Genomic DNA, 22,286 nt, shown 5'->3' on the forward strand with positions numbered 1-22,286 from the left:
TTGTCCTAACAAGGTGGGTTCTCTTGTGAAACATCTGAAAAATGCCTGATTTGCTTCCAGAACTAATCGGTCTGTTTGATCGCTCAACATAGTGGGAATATACATTCTCAGCATTCTATCAAGATTGGACAAAATCAGGTTTCATTAGTGCAGTGTCTAGTCGAAACTGTGAAAACTAAAAGAAAGCAAGGTTTTAGAGTCAGACTAACCAAAGTCCTAAGATGCTTTTGTGGTTACGATGCCAGGGGTCAATACATTGTCTCAGCCTAAACATATCAGTATTTTTGTCTTGGAGATTATACTCGAAACAAATTCTTCAAGTCATGGCGAGTACCTAATATTTTAGCCCAATGAAGTGTCCATTTCCAGTGAAAATTTAGACAGGTAAATTTGCTTGCTCATACTGACCAACCATCATAATTTGGTATAATACTGCAAACTTACGGTGTTTGATCAGACATTATGTAGTTCTCACTTCCATTTATAATGACAAGAAAATACATCACAGAAAGGCTCAGCTTACATATATCAGTGCTGTATGGTTCTTGCACCTTGCATCACATAATATTAAACGTTCCATGAGGTTGCTTTCCAAAGAGTCCAAACTTTCTAGAAGCAGTAGACAATCACACGTCTTTTTAAAATAATACAGCATAACAGTAAGCTGCACAAAATCATATCTTTACTTGATTCACCCACGATTTCCCATCAAGTACTTTGCTCTGTTTGAATTCCAGGTAGTCCTTGTAATTCATCAAGATGTACTTGGCTTGGTCGGGCTTGCGATCCACCAGCTGCTCCTCTGGCATGACGACAGTGTCAGCTGATAGTCCGGTAGAAAAAGGGATTGATATCCTTGTAGCCTTGCTGTTCACAGCAACTCGATGCAGAACGCTCTGTATTTCCCGCTGCTCATAATCTTGCACAATTGAAAAGTGTGGAGAAAATAAAAAAAAGTTGCGATAAGCTTGATCTGTTCAATGGGAGAAACAAGAGTAAATCATAGGGATTCGTATCACCCTTTTACTGCTTAATATCCGGTTAAAGAAACAAAGACAATAAAATACGTTTCAGCAAATTTCTAAGACGACTGAATGTAGTATAGTTCTATGTATAATAGCAATGTCCCTTCCATAAATACCTATCTCTAAACTCTATTTTTTGGTTACTCTATATCTGAACTTTGCTCTCATCAACTTAGCTTGTGGCTTGTGGATATCAAGAGTCGATCATTGTTTAGTGTCGATACTAAGGTTGTGCTTTCTTCGTTGGTTCGACCGAATCTTCTCTGGCAAAGCCATCGCCTTCAATTCTAGCCCCCTGCTGGCGGTGCTCCTGCTCCGATCTGTCCTCAAGCTTGTCAATCACCTATTTGCGGTTTGGTCCTCATTGATCGGTCATCGGAAGAGCATCGGTGACTTGACCTACTCCGGCGTCATCCAAACCGATCTAGTTTTGGACAGATTCTATTTTCCCTCATTGTAAGTGGTTCAGCCACCTTTCGAAGCTGTTCCTTACTGTCCAGATCTAGTCTTTGGCGGTTTGTGGAGGTTTGATCGAAGTTTTGACGAAAACTTCAATTGATTAACCAAATCACGATAAAAATGTAATTTCTCAGTCTCGAATCCCGTAAAGTGAGGCTGGATTAGCCAGTCAAGGCTAGGTTCAATATTAAGTAAATAAATGATAATTAGATGCTAGATGATGGATTTAGATGATGATTGGCTGCAATTGAGTGTTCTTTGACAATGAACTTGAATGATTGTGGTTGATTTAGGTGAAATATGCAATTTTGTAATTCTAGGAATGACCTACTGTTTTGGCCAAAACAAGGTCCTAAACGACCTCGTTTCAACTCGAGTCCTCTTAGCTTAGATAATATACATCTCAAGCTTTGAAACCATAGGTCTTATGCCTAAAGTGAGTGTCATTTGATGCTCAAAAGACACCTCCAACAATGAGCGATTATGCAGTAGTTTAAGAGAATTTTGGTTATGTTCTTATTCCGAAATGAGATTTTACTATTTTTGTGTAACCTTCTATGATAATTTTTGGATAATCTTGCCTTCATGAGTTTTGTTTTAAATCGTCTTTTGCATGTTCTGTAATTTTTTAGTGATTTTAGATCTGTTTAACTAGGTCAAATCTATTCAGATCCAAGCCTAGGTTAGTCTATTCCGTGTTGATCTTTGATTTTTCCATTTTTGTACAAATTTTTATGTTGAGTTCTAGAATAACTTTTCTTCATGAAAGTTTCTCATATTAGTGTAGAGTATGTTTGTATTTTTTCGAAATTTTTAGACATATTTAACTAGGTCAAAATTGCTTAGATCTGAACATAGGATAGTATGCCATGCATTGATCCGAATTGTGTTTTGGTAAAATTGAGTCCACAAATGAGTTTGTTTGGTCTTAAATCCTCCATGAAAGTTAATATACATACAATTGATGCATGCTTTGCAAAGTCTTGAGTTAATGTGAAAATGTGCTGCAATAGTACATAATTTAAATATTCTTCTATGTTTTGTCATTTTTGCTACGATTCATGCGATCACATTTGGGTTTTTAACTCTTAATGAGAAGCGTTCATCATTGCATATTCTGTATGTAAAATTCTTTGTAAGATTTTTGCATGCCTTGAGATGGCTGAAATCATGCATGTTCTATGAAGTTAATTCTAAAATGAAATCTTGTCATGTATGTATCTTACCATGCTTGTTTGAGACATTTAGAAACTAAATTTTGCGATAATGTCTTCTTGACACTTAAACTACATGTTACAAGGTTTGAGTACATGTTCATGTCATTCCATTTGAGTGTCATTTTGCATGATTAATATGTGACGTAAGAGCGCATGTTTACCTAAAAACCCTCAAGCATTTCATTATGAATCTTGAATCATTTCTTACCGTCATCGAATTGTATGACATTTTCTCATGCCGACTTAGGGTTAGATGATCACCTTAATTGTTTGTCACATCCAATTCTATGTCGCATGCAATTTTTTCATGCCATTTGCGCATTACTTAAATGATTTTGAGATTTATTAATGTATATTTGTTTTCTAACATATGCACCTTTAGAGATTTTGATCTTAGAGCATCTAATTGATCTAGTTTGGACTCGAGCCCTTCTAAGAAGTTATAAGGCACTAGGGGTGTGCAAAATACCCGGGAACCGCCTGGACCGCCCGGAACCGGACTGGAACCGCTCGGAACCGGCGGTTCTTGAGGGAACCGGTCCGATTCCTGGTTCCATGGGCGGATCCGCCCACCCGAACCAGACCGAAACCTTTTTAATATTTAAAAAAAAATTTACTAAAATAAACCCTAGATTAGATCTTCATCTCCTCACTCCTTTCGTCTTCGGTTCTCTCTCTCTTTGTCTCTTCCTCGGTTCCTCCTAATCCTATCGCCATTTCGATTCCTCCCCGAGCATCAACACTGCCGCCGCCGCTCCTTCGCCACCGCCGTTCGCCCCTCGTGTCACGCCCGATCCTCGAGCACGCACATCCGTCTCACTTGGTCGATTTTATAATGCGATATCCCCGACACAATGTATCGCCGACCCTTTCATTTTTAGCACATGCGGAAGCGCTTAAAATCCCCGACAATAAAACGATGGGATAGAAAAGGTCATATTTTTCATATTGAAATTTATAACCAAACTTTTGTACATGACATCCACTAAAGAACTTCATAACTATTCACATCAATTGGAGTTCACAAAAGAAGATGAAATCTCAATCCCTTCAGTCATACTCAAAATCTCTCTCGGTATTATCTTCTTCTTCCAAAAAGTCCTTCTACTCGGGTTTCACCTCCGAGTTCTCCTTCTCGATTCCTCCTCGGCTCCTCAACGGGGTCCCGAAATGTTTTTCCCCAAACGGGATGAGACTACGTCTCGGCCGAGTTCTACCCCACTAAGCCCAATTAGTAAACTATTATACTATAGGCCGCCTATACACGCATAGGGCGAAGACGTACCTTGGCCTCATATCCCACCCGCAAGTTAGTACAATTCATAATAGGCACCCAAGCAATCAGATCACTTATCGAAGCATCGATCAAATCGACCTAGTCGATTATATGCCAGGAAGACCATTCATGATCACCTCCATTCAATCATTCAATTCACAACATCCAACCAAGGCAATGAATCACATCAAGTCACACTCAGATCGAATAATCGATCAATCGACCTAGTCGATTACAAGTCAATCACCATCTCATGGTCATTTCCAATCAATCTGCCCATTCACAACATCAGATCAAGCAATGATCAATCGACCTAGTCGATTACATATCAACAAGACCACTTCCGGTCATTTCAACTATTCCAATTCAAATCCCAATTATGAATCACGGTCCTTAGGACACAACTTAATTATAGGTGGTAATCATGGCCCCACCAAGCAATTTTCTTAGATTTAGTGGCATCACGGCCCCACTCGGCAATATCATATGTAGTGGCATCACGGCCCACTCGGCAATGCTATATGTAGTGGCATCACGGCCCCACTCGGCATGTAGTGGCATCACGGCCCCACTCGGCAATGCTATATGTAGTGGTATCACGGCCCCACTCGGCATGTAGTGGCATCACGGCCCCACTCGGCAATGCTATATGTAGTGGTATCACGGCCCCACTCGGATGCTATATGTAGTGGTATCACGGCCCCACTCGGCATGTAGTGGCATCACGGCCCCACTCGGCAACTTTTTCAATATATTGGCATTATCAACCGATGCCCGGTTATTCTTCAAGTAATAACCAAAGATTATTCAATTTAGGAATAAATCCTAAAATCACTAATAAATCAATTTCTCACAAATTAAGCCTCGAATAAATAAACGAACCACACCATGACCATCAGCATGAAATTCCGGTCATCGGTCATCTCAAACTTAATTTCCGAAAAATAAATAAATAATTAATTAATTTCTAGAATTAAATAATTAATATTAAAAACTCAATTTAGCTCAAAATAAAGCCCGATTAAATAAACGGACTTCACCACGGTCATCAACATAATTTTCTGTCACGGGCCATCCCAGTTGAATTTTCAGGAAATAAATAATTATTTAATTAATTTCGAAAATTAATTAATATTAAAAATTCAATTTAGCTTAAAATAAAGTCCGATCAAATAAACGGACTTCGCCACGATCATCAGCATAATATTCCGGTTCCAAACCATCTCCTTCAAATTTTCGGAAAATAAATAATTATTTAATTTAATTCCGATAATTAATATTTAAATGCCAAAAATCTCACTTAGGCCCGAATCACCAAATTGAAGCTCAATTAGGGGTCCGAAAATTCCCGAGATGCCTTCAATAAATAGTAGACCACGTCTACTTGCTAATTACGCAATCAATTTATCTAAATTGCATCACAATTGACTAATAATTGCTAATTAATTCTAATCTAACAACCTAAACATAATTAATTAAAACTAAACCAACCTAAAGCATAATTAGCCAACTAATTCAGGATTAGTGAGATTACTCACCAAATCGCGCGCAAATCGGATCAATCCGACGGCGGCGACGCGAGGAACGATTGTTCCCAAAGCGGGCCTCGGGTTCGGGGCCGGGAAACGGCCCAAAACGAGCTCGAACCAGCTGGAAACCCATTTTCTGCACTCTCTGTGCGCGGCTGATTAAGGGCGAAGGAAGGCGGATCCGAAGCTTGGTTGGGTCGGAAATGGACGGAGGGGTCGAACCGAACCAAGGCGAGGCTTCACGGTGGCCGGAGGATGGGTGGACAGCTCCGGCGGAGCTCCACCAGATCTGAAGCTTCGCTGAAACAGAGGGCTGAGCGAGGGAGAAGCCGAGGCAGGCGGAGCACGGGACGGCGAACGGCGAGGCGACGCGGGCCGGGAACGACGTGTGGCGGCGAGGCGGCGTGCGGCGCGACTGTAGCTCCTTCAAGCAACGCCGATCGTTGCTTCTGTCCCTGCTGGTCGGTTCTGATCGAACCAGAGGAAGGAGAGAGGGCAGAGGGCGCGCGGACGACCGTGGAGCAGCGGCGGTAGCTCCGGCTTCGGTGGGCAACGACGGCGACGAGAAGCGGCGACGGGCGGAGCTTCTTCGGCTTCTTCGGCTTCCATGGTGCCGAGCAACCAAAGAGAAGAGGAAGAAAGGGGGTTCGTCGACGGAGGAGGAGAGAAGAAGAAGAAGAGAAAACCAATTTCTCTTTCTTTTCTCTCTCTCTCTCTTATGTCAGCCACCAGCTGTCTTCCACTTCATTTTCCTTGCCAAAGATGCCCCTTCTAGAAGCTTTAGATAGGCCAAAATGTGGGGGTAGAGGTGGCATACGAATTTCTTTATTTTTCCCTCTTCAATTTTACTTAAATTGGTTCACTTCTCAACAAACAAAATTTCATTGAAGCTAAAAATAAATCCATCAAAGATCCTCATGTCATTTCATGACTTTTCCCGTCATATAATCTAACTTGCATCCCGATTTCGAATTCAAGAACGGTCCTCTGAAATTTTCGATGAAAATGGCCCTACTTATCTAGTCGAAATTAGGACTCGAAAAATCTGGATGTCACACCTCGCGTCAGCCGCCACCCGCCACAGCCGCGGAAAATTGTTTTGTGACCGTTCTATGTTGAAAACCAAAATTATTTCGCGTCAAGATCGGTTGCATGGATCCACCCGAGAATTGGACCGGACTGGCAGTCCGGTTCCCGGGTGGATCCATACAATAAACGGGTGGATCCTGATTCCAATTTTTCGGAACTGGTCTTTAGTAGGCGGTTCCCGGTTCTAGGTTGGGAATTGCCCGCCTGGACCATGCACACCCCTATAAGGCACACTTAGAGGTTTCCAATGCCACTAATTTCACGTAAATCGCTCATCGTTTGGACCATTTTCCATTTTTTCAAAGCTATATTAGAATCTGGACATGAGATCAAATTCAGACCCCTATTCTAACCCCTATTTGGATAGACCTTTGATATTTTTGTTCCATTTTTTGTATTATGAATCCATACTTAGCCTCGCAAAAAAATTGTTTGTCAACATATTGGCTATATTGTATGAAAATTTGGTGATTTTTACATTTGTTTTGATAGGACAAATCCTTTTGATATTAATTGAGTGTCTTGCTGTTTTGACAACTTTTTGACATGCTATTATTTGTTGTCTAATTTTTGTAAAATCATGTGTAGCTCATAAAAACTTTCTACACGGCTTATATATATATATATATATATATATATATATATATATATATATATATATATATATATTATATCCTATATATTAGAGAATTTTGCCATAACTAGATTATTGATGGGCATTATTCAAGTTTGCTATAACATTCTGCTTGATCAAAGAATTTCATGACGTGAATCTTCGATTGTGTTTGTTTAGTCATACCTTTTAGGCTAGTTTGCGCATGAAATTAGGCCATGTCAACCTCATAGAAGTTGTTCTAAAAGCTTTGATTTTTGTTGTTAAATAATTGGCCTTTCCAAATTGCATTTGTAAAAAAAAAAAAAAAAATACTTTGGTACATGTGATGTTTCCCAAAAACAATTTATAAGAAGTTCTTTTCCAAAGCTCGATTTGGCTTAAGGATAAATTGTGGTTTGGATCATATTCAAAATGCTTGTGATGCTTGTGAATGCATTAATGCGAGCCCCGTGCTAGCCTTAGCAATTGAATGTCCATAGCCTAAATATTCTTTAATCCTAAATATTTTCAAATCTTTTTAAAATCCTGATTTGATATCGTGAAAGTAGCGGTTTGAATTATATTCAAAATGCTCGCGATACTTATGAGTGCATTTATGTGAGCCCCGAACTAGCCTTGGCAATTGAATGCCTTTCATAATCGAGACATCACTTTGTCTCAAAATTTTTCTGTGGATGATTTCAAAAGATGTCTTTGAGACATCACATATACCTCCATGCATACAATTATGTCATACATTTAGAAGTGTATGTATTTGTCATTGGCGCATGCCTTTGGTAATAAGTGACTCCTCGACGGTTCACAATCTTGTTTGATTGGTTGAGAAACAAGGTCCAAAAGACCTGCATGCATGTTTAATTTCTACAATACATGTGACTTTTAGATGTATAATTTGGTCGATACATGATATCAAGGGAAAACCCTGGGATCACATAAATCACTTGGCTAAGAGACTTATAAGTGTTATTGGCCATATAATAACACAATTAGTCAATAATGGTTATAAATCACAAAAAATGGATTGAGTAGGTGCCTTAGTAGGACCTACGTATGAAAGACAAAGGCCGACCTCGAGGCCTCAAAAAAATCTAATTTTCACATTGAACTTTTTTTAAGTGATTGATATTGACATGATGTCATGTTTTTAATTATTTTTATGTGTATGCTTATTTCTTTCTATTGTATATACATAGTTATAGATTTCTAGATTATGTTTAGATTAGGATCTTGAAGATGGAGAAAGTGTGAAGACTATGGAGGTCAATGTCCATTCCGACCATTACCATGTAATATTCATTTTCCTGACATGTCTCGGGTTTCATTTGTTGTATAAAGCCCGATGACTTGTGGGTTTTCTCTCTTCGTCTTATCTTTTTCAATTGTGCTTCTCTTTTATATCTTCAAGGATTGCATGGTAGATTTACTACTTTCCTTGATTGTTTACTTATTGTATCGTAATTTCAATTCCATTGATTATTTTTCTTTCTTGTTTTCTAGAAATAAAGTAGTATGAAAATGACCAATCACACACGATTGCTTAGTTTAGGACTAACAATCCTAAAAATGTAAAAAGAAATGCATGGACACGTTAGGTAAACACAACATACTGTTTAGGTACCGAAATGGCATTGATAGAAATATTAGTGTAACTCAAGTTCTTGAACCTAGATATTTGGTTGCGTACGAATCGAGGGAATACTCCCGACTCTCGATAGGGTTTTCTAGTCGACTCCTGAATGAGGCTAGTGGCAACTCCCATTTTATTTTTAGGTTGTCATAAACAACTAGACCATATAAATGAACCTTCGCGTGGGGTATGAGTTTTGATGAAAATCACCATGGTTTAGCATACTCGATGTGGCAGTTACCCAAAGGATGAAGTGATGTCATTCTTATGGGTGATGGGTACTATCAAGAGAGCTACCATGGTAAAGGTATCCTTAAATCTAATATTCACATCCGACTTCCTCTCTTGAAATATGTCACATGTGTGAGTATGGATTGTGACACTTCACTATCACACGGGGTACAAGTTTGGGAGAACTCGCAATCTCGTGAAAGGAACTCACGAGAGGTTTGACCTGAAAGATGAAGTGATGACGTCTTTCGGAACATAAGCCGTGAGAGAACCCTCGTGATTGTACCCATAAATCTGACATTTCCCCCATTCCTCTCCTCGTGGTGAGGGATCGAGGGCGGCGAGATCGGGTCGTGACAACTTGCCACCTTCCAAGAACTCGTAAAGGACACCTTAAGCTTATTCACAATGCCTAGTTTGTCCAATTTTCCCACTATTTGTCCTTTTTTCCCATTTTTTTTTTCAAATTTGACCTTTGAAATCTAGAATTTGTCCTGACCTGAAATACTGCTATGTCTCTGTGAGTCCGACTATTTGCCAATTTTGTATGATTTTATGCTTGCTGATCTTAAGGCTAAGTCCTTAATGAAAGTTGTCCATAACATCCATGTCTATCACTTATAAAAAATTAAGAATTTTTTAGCATCATTAGACAGGGTCGAGTAGCCTTAGGACTCAGGTCTTACTCCTGTCCTGTTTTATCCCTGATCGACCTATCTGTTTCTATGATTTTTATAAAATCATGTGTTAGGAACTTGGAGATACTACCTCATGAAACTTGTTCCTCACATGTTGATTTACTTGCCATAAAAATTATTGACTTAGATAGTCATTGATCGTGCATTTATAGATTTCACATCAATGCCCTGTTTCTATGGTCTTTGTTTTGGCTGATTGACATGCTTTTGTTTGTGAATTTTAATATAATCATGTGAGATGAATTGGGTCTTGATGTCTTCTTGAGAATTGATTGTGATATGCTTTACTTTGTCACTGTAAATTTTACAAAATAAAAATGTGATTTGATATTTCTACCATTCATCCGAAAGTTGTAGGATGTTCCAAAATTCTGATTTCCTAACATGATTTCAAAATCATTCCAAGTTTTGATAGTTCATGTGATGCCCATAGGAAAAGTTCCTTGACATTTTTCGAACTATAATTTGATATGATCTCATTAAGTTCTTGATTCACGCGTAGGACGTCTGAGACGGGTGACTAGTTGTGCTCTTAATGCACCCGAGCTCACTTTAATGACTAGACATGATTTTTGATTTGATAAAGTCATGTCCCTATTTGATATTTCTCTCAAGTTAAGATTTGACATGATCTTCATAGAAATAATAGTTCACATTTAGAACATCTACAAAGCTTGATCACTTGTGCCCTCGATGCACCCAAACTTGCCTTGATGGCTATACATGTTCCTTGATTTGATGAAATTATGTTATCTTTTCATCAAATCCTTTTGAAACGATGTCTTCGCTTGTCGATTGTCTACAATATATGTTTGGGCACCACATGAATTACATATCGATTCTTGCTTGTCATGAATATATTCATTGCATGAGCATGTTTGATGGCATATGTGTTTGAATAAGTAAACCCCCACTAGTTTCACTTATTTCCTTGCCTTGATTGAGAAACAAGGCCGTATGACCTGCATGCATGCTTTCATGCATGCTTCGCATGTGATCTTTTAGATTTATGATTTAGATGCGATGCATGATCACATGAGATTACTTTGGGATTACACTTAAAACCTGCGTTATGGACTTTTAGTATTACCCACTATGGACGAACACAAATGATGGCTAATAGCTATAACTCACATTAAAATGAATCGGGTAGGCGTCCTAGACAGGTTGTGTGAAATTCAAAGGCCAAATCTGAGGCCATTTATGATTGATCAGTGTTCTCTTTTAATGTCTTGGAAGTTTTGTTTATTGTTTGTATCGTATACATAAAACATCCTTTTGAATTTTCAATTTAGTTCTAGCATTAGACTAGAATTAGGATAAGCCCATGGAAATTGCAATCTTGAAAACTTGAAGATGATGAATGAACGATGTCCAATCTGACATCTCATTTGTAATATTCATTCCCCAACATATGTCTCGAGTTGTTTTTTCGGCATTGCATAAACACCAGACGAGTTGCAAGTGTCCTTTTTGTCTTTCTTAGAATTGTGTAGACTCTTTGCATTGTACTCTTGTGTTACCGTTGGGTGTTTACTTGCACTACAATTTCAATTACTTGGTTGATTTGCCTTTTCACTTTCTTAGTAATTAGAATATATTAGAATGGCATGAAAGAATCATCCATGCATGATCACTTCTTTCTTAAACTTTACACAAAAATGTAAAAAAGAAATGTATGAACACTTTAGATAGCACGTTGACTAATAGATACCAAAAGGATGCTAATAGTGATATTAGCATAACTCAAGTCTTCGAATCTTAGATCTCTAGTTGTGTATGTATCTATGAATCATGCCTAGCTCTCAATTGGATATTCTAGCCGACCACCAAAATAAGGCTAGTGGCGACTCCTAAATGTTACCTAGGTTGTCTTAAACAACTCATAGATAATAAATAAACTGTCATGAGAGCTATAAGCCTTTGGGAAAGGTTCGCGATCATGATTTAATATACTCATGCGGTTGATCCCTAAAGATGAGGTGATGACATCTTTTGGAATAGTGTACTATGAGAGAGCTATCATGTTCAAAACCATTGATCAAGATGTGCAGTTTCCTTTTGACCTTACTGTCAATCAAGATATGTCCAGGCGTCAAGGTAGAGTCACGACTAATCCTGCTCTCACGCAAGGTGCAAGCGTGGAAGAGCTCATGATCATGATCAAGTGACTTCATGGCATCGATCCCAAAGGATGAGATGATGACATCCTTAAAGTTATATGTTGTGAGGGAACTCCTATGGTTAACCATCTCTAAACCCTACCTTTACACTTGTTCACTCGCCAAGATTGGAGGGGCACTGAGGTTGGGTTGCGACAATAACAAATAAGTAGCATTGCATGTCACAACGTGACAAGATCCTGGGCATCCACACGCCTTGAAATTCATGGCCACATAGGCATCTCACATGTCAAGGGTCACACGCCTCACACATGACTCGATCATGTGCCAATTACCTGCCAAGATCATGTGCCATTCGCACGGCTATTCCATTGCATCTCCATGAACCATCACGCACCAGAATAAGCGCATAGCATAGGAGGTCATGTACCGTGCACATGCTTTTCTCACGTGCAAATCACATAGCCTTCCTATAGATGATATCGCGAACTGTCGCATGCTCAATCAAGTCCTTAGGTGGCAGGCCATATAGTGGGATTTTCCTCTACCATGCTGCACGTTGTTGATAAGATTTGATTGCTTGGTTGTCAATTAATCTAGCGGTTGCTTTCGGTTACCTGACTCTCCCCATGTTCACATACCATTGGATCAAACTGCAATCTTATCTTCCTATTTTGATTTACCACCGTATCTAATGCTCACCGTCCGTCTTATGTTCATTTTGACCTTGACAGTTGATTTATATTGTACACATTAGCCTTCAAATTTCTATCACAACCTCTCTTATTCTAATTTGAGCTGGCCTTTAGAGCCTATAAATGGACCACTCCATCATTCGTTATAAGGGCACACGCTCATTCATTCCTCTCAAAGAAACTGTGAAATATTCTATGCCTCTGTGGCAAGGATGCTAGGGGTCATCGCATTGTCTCCGCCTAAACAGGTCATTATTTCAGACCAAAAGAAAAAAAAAAAAAGATTATTATTTTTTTCGAGGAGATTATATTCGAAACAAGTTCTTCGAGTTGTGGCAAGTACTCGATATTTTTCACCCAATTAAGTGGCCATTTCCGTGAAAATCTAGACAGGCAAATTTGCATGGTCATGCTGACCGACCATCATCTTACGGTGTTTAATCAGAGATTATGCAGTTCTCACTTCCAATTATTATGCCAGGAAGATACATCTCAGAAATATTCAGCTTACATCCATCAGCATTGTACGGTTCTCGCAGCATGCGTCACATAATATTAAACGTTCCATAAGGTTGCTCTCCGAGGAGTCCAAATAGACTAGAAGCAGTAGACAATCACATCCCTTTTTAACATAATACAACACAACAGTAGGCTGCACAAAATCATATCTTTACCTGATTCGGGCACAACCCTTTATGGAGTACCGTGCTTTGTTTAAATTCCATGTACTCCTTGTAATTCATCGAGATGTCTGTGGCTTGGTTGTGCTTGCCATCCACCAGCTGCTCTGCCGGCACAACTACAGTGTCGAGTGACGGTCCAGTGGAAAAAGGGATCGATATCCTTGTAGTCTTGTTGTTCACGACAGCTCGACGCAAAGCGCTCTTGTATTTCCCATTGCTCATAATCTTGCACAGTTGAAAAGTGTCAAGAAAAAAAAAATAGTATTTGCAATGAGCTTCATCCGTTCAATGGCTAAACCAGAGTAAATCACAGAGATTCGTATCAACCTTTTTGCTGATTAATATCCGGTTAAAGAAACAAAGACGATAGAGTACATTTCAGCAAATTTTTAAGACAACTGTAGTTTCCGCATTTCTATGTTATGACAATTTTCCTTCTATAAATACCTACACTGTATCTACATCTATAGTTCTATGTATCGCAATTTACCTTTCATAAACCAAGGCACACAGTACACACCAAGATTTGAAATTAATTGGACCTCTCTTGCAAGACAGATAAGGGAGATTAGAAAGGTAAAACGTGGATTTCTGTAGATTTACCTCGAGCTGATCAGCGGTGTTGACCACAAAGGCATTCGGAATGGGATCAACTTTGACCCACTTCCCGCCATGGTGCACTTGGAGGCCGCCAATATCATTCTGCATGAGGATGGTCAACAGGCCAATGTCTGAGTGCGAGGGTAGGCCCACAGCAAGTTCTGGCTGTGGGCACGGCGGATACAGATTCGCTGCTAATATCTGAAGGCTTGAATCTATGTTCATTGCCTCGTCGATATAGCCTGGTCCAAGTCCTAGGCTCTCCGATACACCCTTGAGCAACTCCCTGGCTAATTTCCGGAGCTTCCCCGTGTACTCAGCTAAAACTTCACTGCAACAAACATTGCTCACATTTATCAGAGGAAATGCCATGGTGGAGTTTTTTTCATCTTTAGGAATTTCACAGGTTTCTATCACTCTTATCTTTTATCTGGGGTATTACCAATTATTTTGCCCCATCAAATGGAATCCGCACTTCGCTTTCTTTTTTTTTTTTTAGGCGTACAAAATTGTTCTTGTTTGACATCAAGATGATCCAAAATAATGGTATCCTAACAAAAGAACTGCGTACTTTCCATTGCTATATTTCAAGACTACCGGATTTCTAGGTAAATATAGATCTACAGTACAAAACTAACAAACCGGAACCCAAGATGCTGAAGAGCTGGCGCATCAGATGGGTTGAAGCTGTTCAAGTTCAGATCCCACATGATTGATTGAGTGGTCAAGTGCTTCCTGTAGATATGGCAACTCTGGTATCCAAATCACGTCATGTTGTACATAGGTAACTTCAGAACTCAAGTCTGCCACCCAAGTGGACAGTCTTATTCACGGACAGAGATTGGAATTAGTCAAGTTGAAGATTCGGAATCTTGTGTTACCAAGAAGAATTTGTTCAAGTTCCTCATCATGTCTTCTTTTTCTGATGTACCCGATAATATTACAATGTGCACTAAGATCTCGATGCAATCTTTTACTGTGCACTAAGATCTGGATGCATTGATAACTCCGAAGTACCAAGTCAAAGATTGATAATTCTGAACATTATTTTAGCATGATACGGTGCGCAGAGTAACAACTTATTTTGCTCTACCCACATACGTACTCTTGAATTTTTCGATCCCTCAAGATTCTGTAATTTCATTCTATACTCGATTGCCAAAAATTGTCCCCAAGGGAAAGGTTCTGCTGCTTCTTGGACTTTAGCGTTAAAGCTACAGTAAGGAAATATAGTTGTTATTACCACTATTTGTAACCTAATGATCACTCACCCACAATAAATAAATAAATAAATAGACAAATGGTATTAAGAAAACAGAAATTTCAGTACGTATATGCAAACTGAGAACTTGCACGCAAAACCGACAGAGGGAGGGAGAGAGTGGATACCTCATGCCTTCTGGCTCGGGAGGGCAGTGAAACTTTGGATACACCATCATCTTCAGAAAATCTCTCCAGAGGAACACTTTGTCGACCGAAGCTCTGAAGCTCGTCCCGTATATTATGGGATCCAACAGGTGCTTCCCTTGGAACTCATTCTTCTCCTCCTCTGTCAGATCGAAAAATCCCATCAGCGCGTCGACCGTCGCCTTCATTTGACTCTTGGGCACTCCGTGGTTGATCAACTACTCACATATACAACCAAAGGCTATCATCAATACATAGCGAACAACACACTGTCGGATCATGTATAAAGAGTTTATGTCATACTGATGACGAGGAATGACTCCAGCTTTTATGCCAATTACAAAAGATAGATTTAAAAAGACAAAAGCTGCCTGGTTTGATTTACGTGCAGCGCCCAATCTCATGCATGCTATGTCAGGAGAATAGTTTATCATTATTTCTGTTTAGCTCCGGCATGAATGAACAATCATGGGTTGAATCAGCCAATTCAATTTATATTTTTTGGCAAAAAAAATATCCAAAGTGCCAAAACTTGACATAAGAAGACATTTAAGTGTCGAAAGTTAAAAAAGTAACACTTAAGTGCCTTTTAAAAAAAAATGGGATACTTAAGTGTCACATCCGATGAACCCCACTGAAAATCTTACGTGACGATTTTTTATTAATTTTGCTCGCTTACGTGGCTTGCCCGACCGACTCAGCAAAGAAACACAAAAGCGACATCGTTTTAGCACAATTCAAATTTTAATATAAAAAATAATTAAACTAAATTTAAAATCAATTTTTTTAAGAAAAAAAAGGAGCTCAGCCACTGGCTACCTTCTTCCTCCTTTTTTTAAAAAAAGGAATTGTTCCCGGAAACAAAGAATTTACTTTTTTCTACTTCTCAATTATGTTCCAAATCTACTTCCGAGAACAAAAAAATAGAAATTTGTTTTCGGAAACAAAAATTTTACCAAACAGATTTCTATTCCAAATCTACTTACGGAAACAAAATAATAGAAATTTTCATTATTTGGCCAGTTGCCAAACGCGGTCCAAGTGTCCCAGACTTTATATTTTTCCTAGCCTTTTTTTGAGTATTATAAACAAGTTTGACCAGCGAAGATACCAACTGTTTGCTTCGGATGCTCGCCACAAAATCTAAATAAAGAAAATTACTATGAAGCAGATAATGAACAAGCTAGGAACATGCGTACCATGAAGATGCCCCAGTCTTCACAAGCCTTGGCAAGATCCGAGACGGCTTTACACCGTTGATCGGGATTACTCGAGGAGAGGAGAGAGAAGTCGATGACGGGGATGGAGTCATCGTGGTCGGGATGAACGGCTTGATCACCAGAAGTCGGGGTGGTGAAGGCGTAGTGGGAGGGAATGGAAGTGAGGTTGGTAGATTCAGCTAGAGTCTTAGCACTGGTTATTTTGAGCTGAGGAGAACTAGCTTCTTGATGTGGTGGTGCTACTGGGGAGACGGTATCCATTTGAGGCGAAGCTGACTCTCTTCTTCTCTATCTCTAACCTCTTTTTTGGTCTGTTCTATATCTAAACTTTGCTCTCATCAACTTAGCTTGTGGCTCGTGGACATCAAGAGTCGGTCGTTTTATACAGTGTCAATACTTGGGTTATGGAATCAAGCTGTTCCCAGATTTCCAAGATCCTCCTTCCACGTCTCTTGTTCGGATTATTCGTTTCACCATACTCAAAAAATTGTCACCTATGTTCCCTATGTTCACGATATTAATTTATTAGCCAATAATGAAATGAGAGAATAGAATACACTTAACGTGAAGGAAAAAATATGATACTACAATTTCAATATAAGATCCAAAGTTTACATATTATTTATCTATAATAATATGGAGAAACTTGACAAATGTTAATGGGCATCACAAGCCCAATCTAGCGTAAAAGTCCTAATACTGAGTCATTTTATTTTTCATGTGGCATTTTCTATGTTAGAAGAAAGTGTGATTAAATATATAATTATATTATGTTGGCCACCGCCAGCTATTCTGTTATTAAATGAAGACGTGCCGTACTCAAAAAGTTGTCACCCAATATTTAATTAAATGGTCAATGGTTCCCTATGTTCACGATATTAATTTGTTAGCCAATAATGAAATGAGAGAGTAGAATACACTTAACGTGAAGCAAAAATACGATATTGCAATTTCAATGTAAGATCCGAAAGTTTACATATTATTTATCTATAATAATATGGAGAAACTTGACAAACTTTAATGGGCATCACATGCCCAATCTAGCGTAAATAACGCGACTTGCATCTGGTCTATGTTCCTAGGAAAGTCCTATTAGTGAGTCATTTTATTTTTCATGTGGCATTTTCTATGTTAGAAGAAAGTGTGATTAAATATATAATTATGTTATGTGGGCCACTGCTAGCTATTCTGTTATTAAATGAAGGCGCGCTATACTAAAAAAAAAGTTGTCACCCAATATTAATTAAATGGTCAATGGTTCCCTATGTTCAAGATATTACTTTGTTAGCCAATAATGAAATGAGAGAGTAGAATACACTTAATGTGAAGCAAAAATATGATTCTGCAATTTCAATGTAAGATCCAAAAGTTTACATATTATTTATCTATAATAATATGGAGAAACTTGACAAACGTTAATGGGCATCACATGCCCAATCTAGCGTAAATAACGCGACCTGCATTTGGTCTATGTTCCTAAGAAAGTCCTATTAGTGAGTTCATGTGGCATTTTCTATGTTAAAAGAAAGTGTGATTAAATATATAATTATGTTATGTGAACCACTGTCGGCTATTCTAAAATGAAGGAAGATCTCTATTGAGACTGAAAGCTAGTAGAAGAGAGCAGAGAGCAGAGTGCTGTGACTGCCACTTTCACAACTGATGAACCTTTCTCCTCAACTCCCAAAGTTCGGCCAAGACTCTGCTCGGCCTCGGCCACGTCCAACCACGCGCCCGGCCACGACACAACCACTACTCGACACCCGCCCGAGTCGCCACTGCTAGGTCGGCTCAACTCCTCCGGTCGAGAGCCCCACTCCCGGCCAGACACCAAAAATGATGACATAAAGAGAGGCCGAGACAAAACGACACCACGAATGGCCGCAAAAACGCCGGACAGGATTGGCCCCCAGAAAACCTAGTGAACGCCACACGTTCACTTGGACTTGAACATGAACAAAGAAGACGGACAATGAAATTCACATAGGCATTTCATCGAACACCCGCTATACAAGAATAGAAAGAGGAAAATCAAGCCGATTAAAGCTCGACTCCACGCCTACAGTTGACACCACAACAGACAATAAGGCTTGCCAACACTCGAGAAAAGGAAAGAAAAGAAAAGGAGCTGGGCCAAGAGGAAGCTTGGGCCGAGAAAAGGAATAGAGAAAAGAAAGGGTCGGGCCCAAGCAGGGGGAAGGAAAAGGAAGGAGGCCAGCTGGTATGTGGGCCGAGCCTTAGCGTGCCAGGTCAAGCCGGCCTGGTTCAGTTTTTAAAAAAATTATTTTCTTTATTTTCTTTTTCTTTTTTCTCTTTCTTTTTAACTAAATTTTAGTAGATTCTATTGCTATTAATGCCAATACTCATAATATCTATATGCTTTGCAATTTAATGAAAATTATTTTGCTCAAAGGCTAAAAATTTATTCATAATTTTAGATGCAATTAGTAAATGATTAAACGGATCGTTAAAATTTGGATGTTAACAGCTCACAATTGTTTATATATTAATTTTTTTATTTAAAGAGTGGTGGTATTTAAGAAAGCAAACATGTTTAGAATGTTAATAAATAACGGAGAAAGTTTAATTTCCTTAGAAGTTATGATCTGATAATTCTTATTGTAGTTTCACCAATTACAATTGAAATTCTCATCAAACAATTAGCTTAATTATAATGTTGCTTCTATATTTTAATTATGATTTCATTGACCTGCGCGAGGAGAAAACCTAAGATTAGTACCTCATCAATGTTTGTCCGTTAATGGTGGAAGAAAGGATGAAAGATGCATTTGGACTAATATATTAGTGGTGGAAAATGATGAAAGGATCATTTGCGATGGCAAAGGATGAAATGATGGGTAACTCAGCAGTGTCTATCGATTAGTTGTGGAGGAAAGGATGGAGACATGTACACTGATGATGGTGATTGGTCCAATGAAGAAACAATAATGCAGAAAAGCATCCATTTCTATGACTAAAGAATTGATAACTGCTTAGTTAAGGCCTAACTCAGGTTAGGTTAATGAGCACCATAGTCTAAACTGAACTCCTCTTTCTTCCTCATGATTTGGCGATTTGGGTCTTTGCTAAGGTTCTAAATTGTTTGATCTCTAGTACTAAAACTCAACTGTTGATAATTAAATATTCCAGTGAAAAGTTTTGTTTCCATCACCAAAATCCCAAGACCATGGACATGTCAAGAACCAAAATACGACTCACTGTGAAAAGAAAAAAAAAAATAATGCTTAGATATAAAGACTCACCCTCTATCACCATTTATTGAGAATAATAGACATTAATGGAATCCCTTCAGTCCAATAAATTTGGAGTTAGACCCCCTGGCATTCAAAGAGAAGGAGAAGGAGAGAGACTAGGAAGCACCAACACTTTTCAAGAATTTTCGTGTCGTGTCCAACATGCTTCGACATGCAATTAATAGATGTTAGAAAATCCAATAGATGGTCAACTCTCCCGATATGCAAGTCTAGAATTTTAACACGTATGGAGCCAATTTTAAAAATTTTCAATAATAAGGGGTTAAAATGTAAATATCTAAAAAAATAAAAATAATAAAGGGGAAAGAAGAAAACTTAATCTTCTCTTTTCTCTAACTTTCACTTAACATGACTCACAATTTTTAGTGTAAATTCATTTTAGGCTTTTTTTATTATTATTTTTTTTTTGTGAATTTGAATCAAATTAATTTGATTGAAATAATTATAAAAATGACAATTTATTGTGTATATATAAAGAATATACATTTAATATGCGTGTCCAAAATGTCGAGATTCTTTATTTTTTGAGAAATGCCGTGTCATGTTACACATTGTATGTCCGTGTCGATGTTACTTTGAAGAGAAATCAGAGCTTTCGGTGAAAATGAAATGGACTTTTTATCTTGCCAAAAGGGCAATTGCCAGAGACAATCACAACATACAAGTTTCGAAGAAGACCTCGCGTAGAGCTGGAAATAGCAAAATAGATTTTGCTAATTTAAACCATAGCGTAGGGTAGAGACTGATGCGAAGACGCTGGGCTTGGTCTGAAGGTGCATTTCTGACATCAAATGCCACGATTGCGCTCGCCACAGCTAGCAAACACTCGACTGAGCGTCTTTAAAAGACAATACATGAAAAGTCAAGGCTTATTTTAAATTAATAATCAATATTTTTAAATTTATCTTCTTTTATTTTGAGTTAATATCATGAAAAATAAAAATTTAGTATTCTTTTTGACAAATTTATTCCAAATTAATATTTTGACCATAAAAATCCTATATTAATACACTAAGAATAAATTTACCTTCTATTAACTTCTATCAAATTTAATCATTAAATTTACTGACTCAAGTGATGCATGGTGACGTGTTGTGGTCCACATGGAAATCCATAGGATAAATATCACGAAAAATTCTAAATTGACACATCTATGACAAATTTAATGATATTCATATGACAAATTTAATAATATACCTATGACAAATTTAGGATTTCTTGTGACATTAACTTTATGGATTTCCACGTGGACTTGCCACATCACCATAACATGTCATCTATGTCAGCAAATTTAACGAAAAGACTTAACGGTAGTTAATAGATGGTATAATTGTTATAAGTATATCGTTTGGAATTTTTATTGTAAAAAAATTAGTTTTGAGTACATTTGTCATAGATGTACTAGTTCCTGATTTTTGATGGTCATAGAATTAATTTGAATTAAATTTATCATAAATGTATCAATTCAAGATTTTTCGTAATATCAACCATTTTTTTTTTTTTTAATAAGGACAACGTAAGAGCTTTGATTTCAATGGAAAGACGCTCTTCTCGGCACATTTGCCGGACTTTACTATGATTTTTTATTGTGATTGTGATTTTGGGGTTCTATTCAGGTAGGCTTTAACCAGGGATGTGTCGTTCTCTTTTCTAGGTTTGTCTTCTTTTTGGCACCGTAGATGAGATTGACTCATTTAAAAAGCAGCTTTAGGTAAAGGCTTCTCATTATTGAAATGAGGAGTGCTTTGCCAATAAGAAGATATAGGGTCCAAGTTAAGCCCAAGACTAATATTTCAATAAATAGAATATCATCCAAAATTGCTGTTGGAGACACAAATTTACATTTTAGAACTATGTGATCTGGATTCAATTTTTTTTTTTTTCAAATTCGATTAGCTTGATTAATTTTCTTTTATTTTTGTATGATTTCATTGCTTGTTCGAGTCTCACGAATCACGTGCAAATTATCTGAGTTAGAATCACCCACAAAAGTCAACAGCAGGAGATGAATCGGCTCTTGGGGTTTACAGGACCTTTACGTCATTTTGATGCCTCTGCACCGAAAGATGTCGGCACAGCCGGTAATGAAGGTCAGTGAGAATTACACATTTCCTCCGCAATAAACTCAGACTTTGTGTTCTCTTCTTTTCTGGCTCATAACCTCGAGGTGTGCATGAAGAAGATCCGTTGAAATACCTAAACGGGTACCGAAGCGATCTGACAGTGTATCAAACATGAAGGTCGAAGTACAGTCCAAGAAACCGGTCGAGCCATCTGCTCCGACGCCGAATCAAAGTCGAAAGCTCGGCCTGTCCTTCATTGACGACCTTTATTTTCTGAACATGCCGGCATCATTTACTACTATCGAGCTCGCGAAAGTACGCACGAGATCCATACGCTTCAGAGGCTTCACCGCTTGGAGGAGTCGCTTTCGGAAACACTAGCCCTCTTTTACCCTCTAGCCGGTCGGTACGTCGAAGAAGAGCTCTTCATCGACTGCAACGACCAAGGAGCGG

The 22,286-nt window shown here is 38.4% G+C and overlaps 1 protein-coding gene across 1 annotated transcript; it reads right to left on the minus strand.

Annotated features, from left to right (window-relative positions):
- Positions 1–542: 542 nt before the first annotated feature.
- LOC104455150 (protein DMR6-LIKE OXYGENASE 2-like) lies at positions 543–16,756 on the minus strand. The gene is made up of 5 exons (XM_039317565.1): positions 16,475–16,756; positions 15,258–15,493; positions 13,872–14,199; positions 13,365–13,493; positions 543–794 (listed from the first exon to the last, which is right to left on the minus strand). The coding sequence occupies exons 1-5, from the start codon at positions 16,754–16,756 to the stop codon at positions 675–677; spliced, it is 1,095 nt and encodes a 364-aa protein (XP_039173499.1). The 3' UTR covers positions 543–674.
- Positions 16,757–22,286: the final 5,530 nt, after the last annotated feature.

This window comes from Eucalyptus grandis, chromosome 7 (assembly GCF_016545825.1).
Source record: "Eucalyptus grandis isolate ANBG69807.140 chromosome 7, ASM1654582v1, whole genome shotgun sequence".
Taxonomy (NCBI): domain Eukaryota; kingdom Viridiplantae; phylum Streptophyta; class Magnoliopsida; order Myrtales; family Myrtaceae; genus Eucalyptus; species Eucalyptus grandis.

Bases quoted from the DNA above. Each gene is read 5' to 3' on its own strand.
- LOC104455150 (XM_039317565.1), bottom strand. From the start codon at position 16,756: ATGGATACCGTCTCCCCAGTAGCACCACCACATCAAGAAGCTAGTTCT. The intron at 15,494-16,474 runs GTACGCATGTTC...ATATGTGAGTAG, and splicing joins AAGACTGGGGCATCTTCATG to TTGATCAACCACGGAGTGCC. The intron at 14,200-15,257 runs GTATCCACTCTC...TGTTTGTTGCAG, and splicing joins CCCGAGCCAGAAGGCATGAG to TGAAGTTTTAGCTGAGTACA.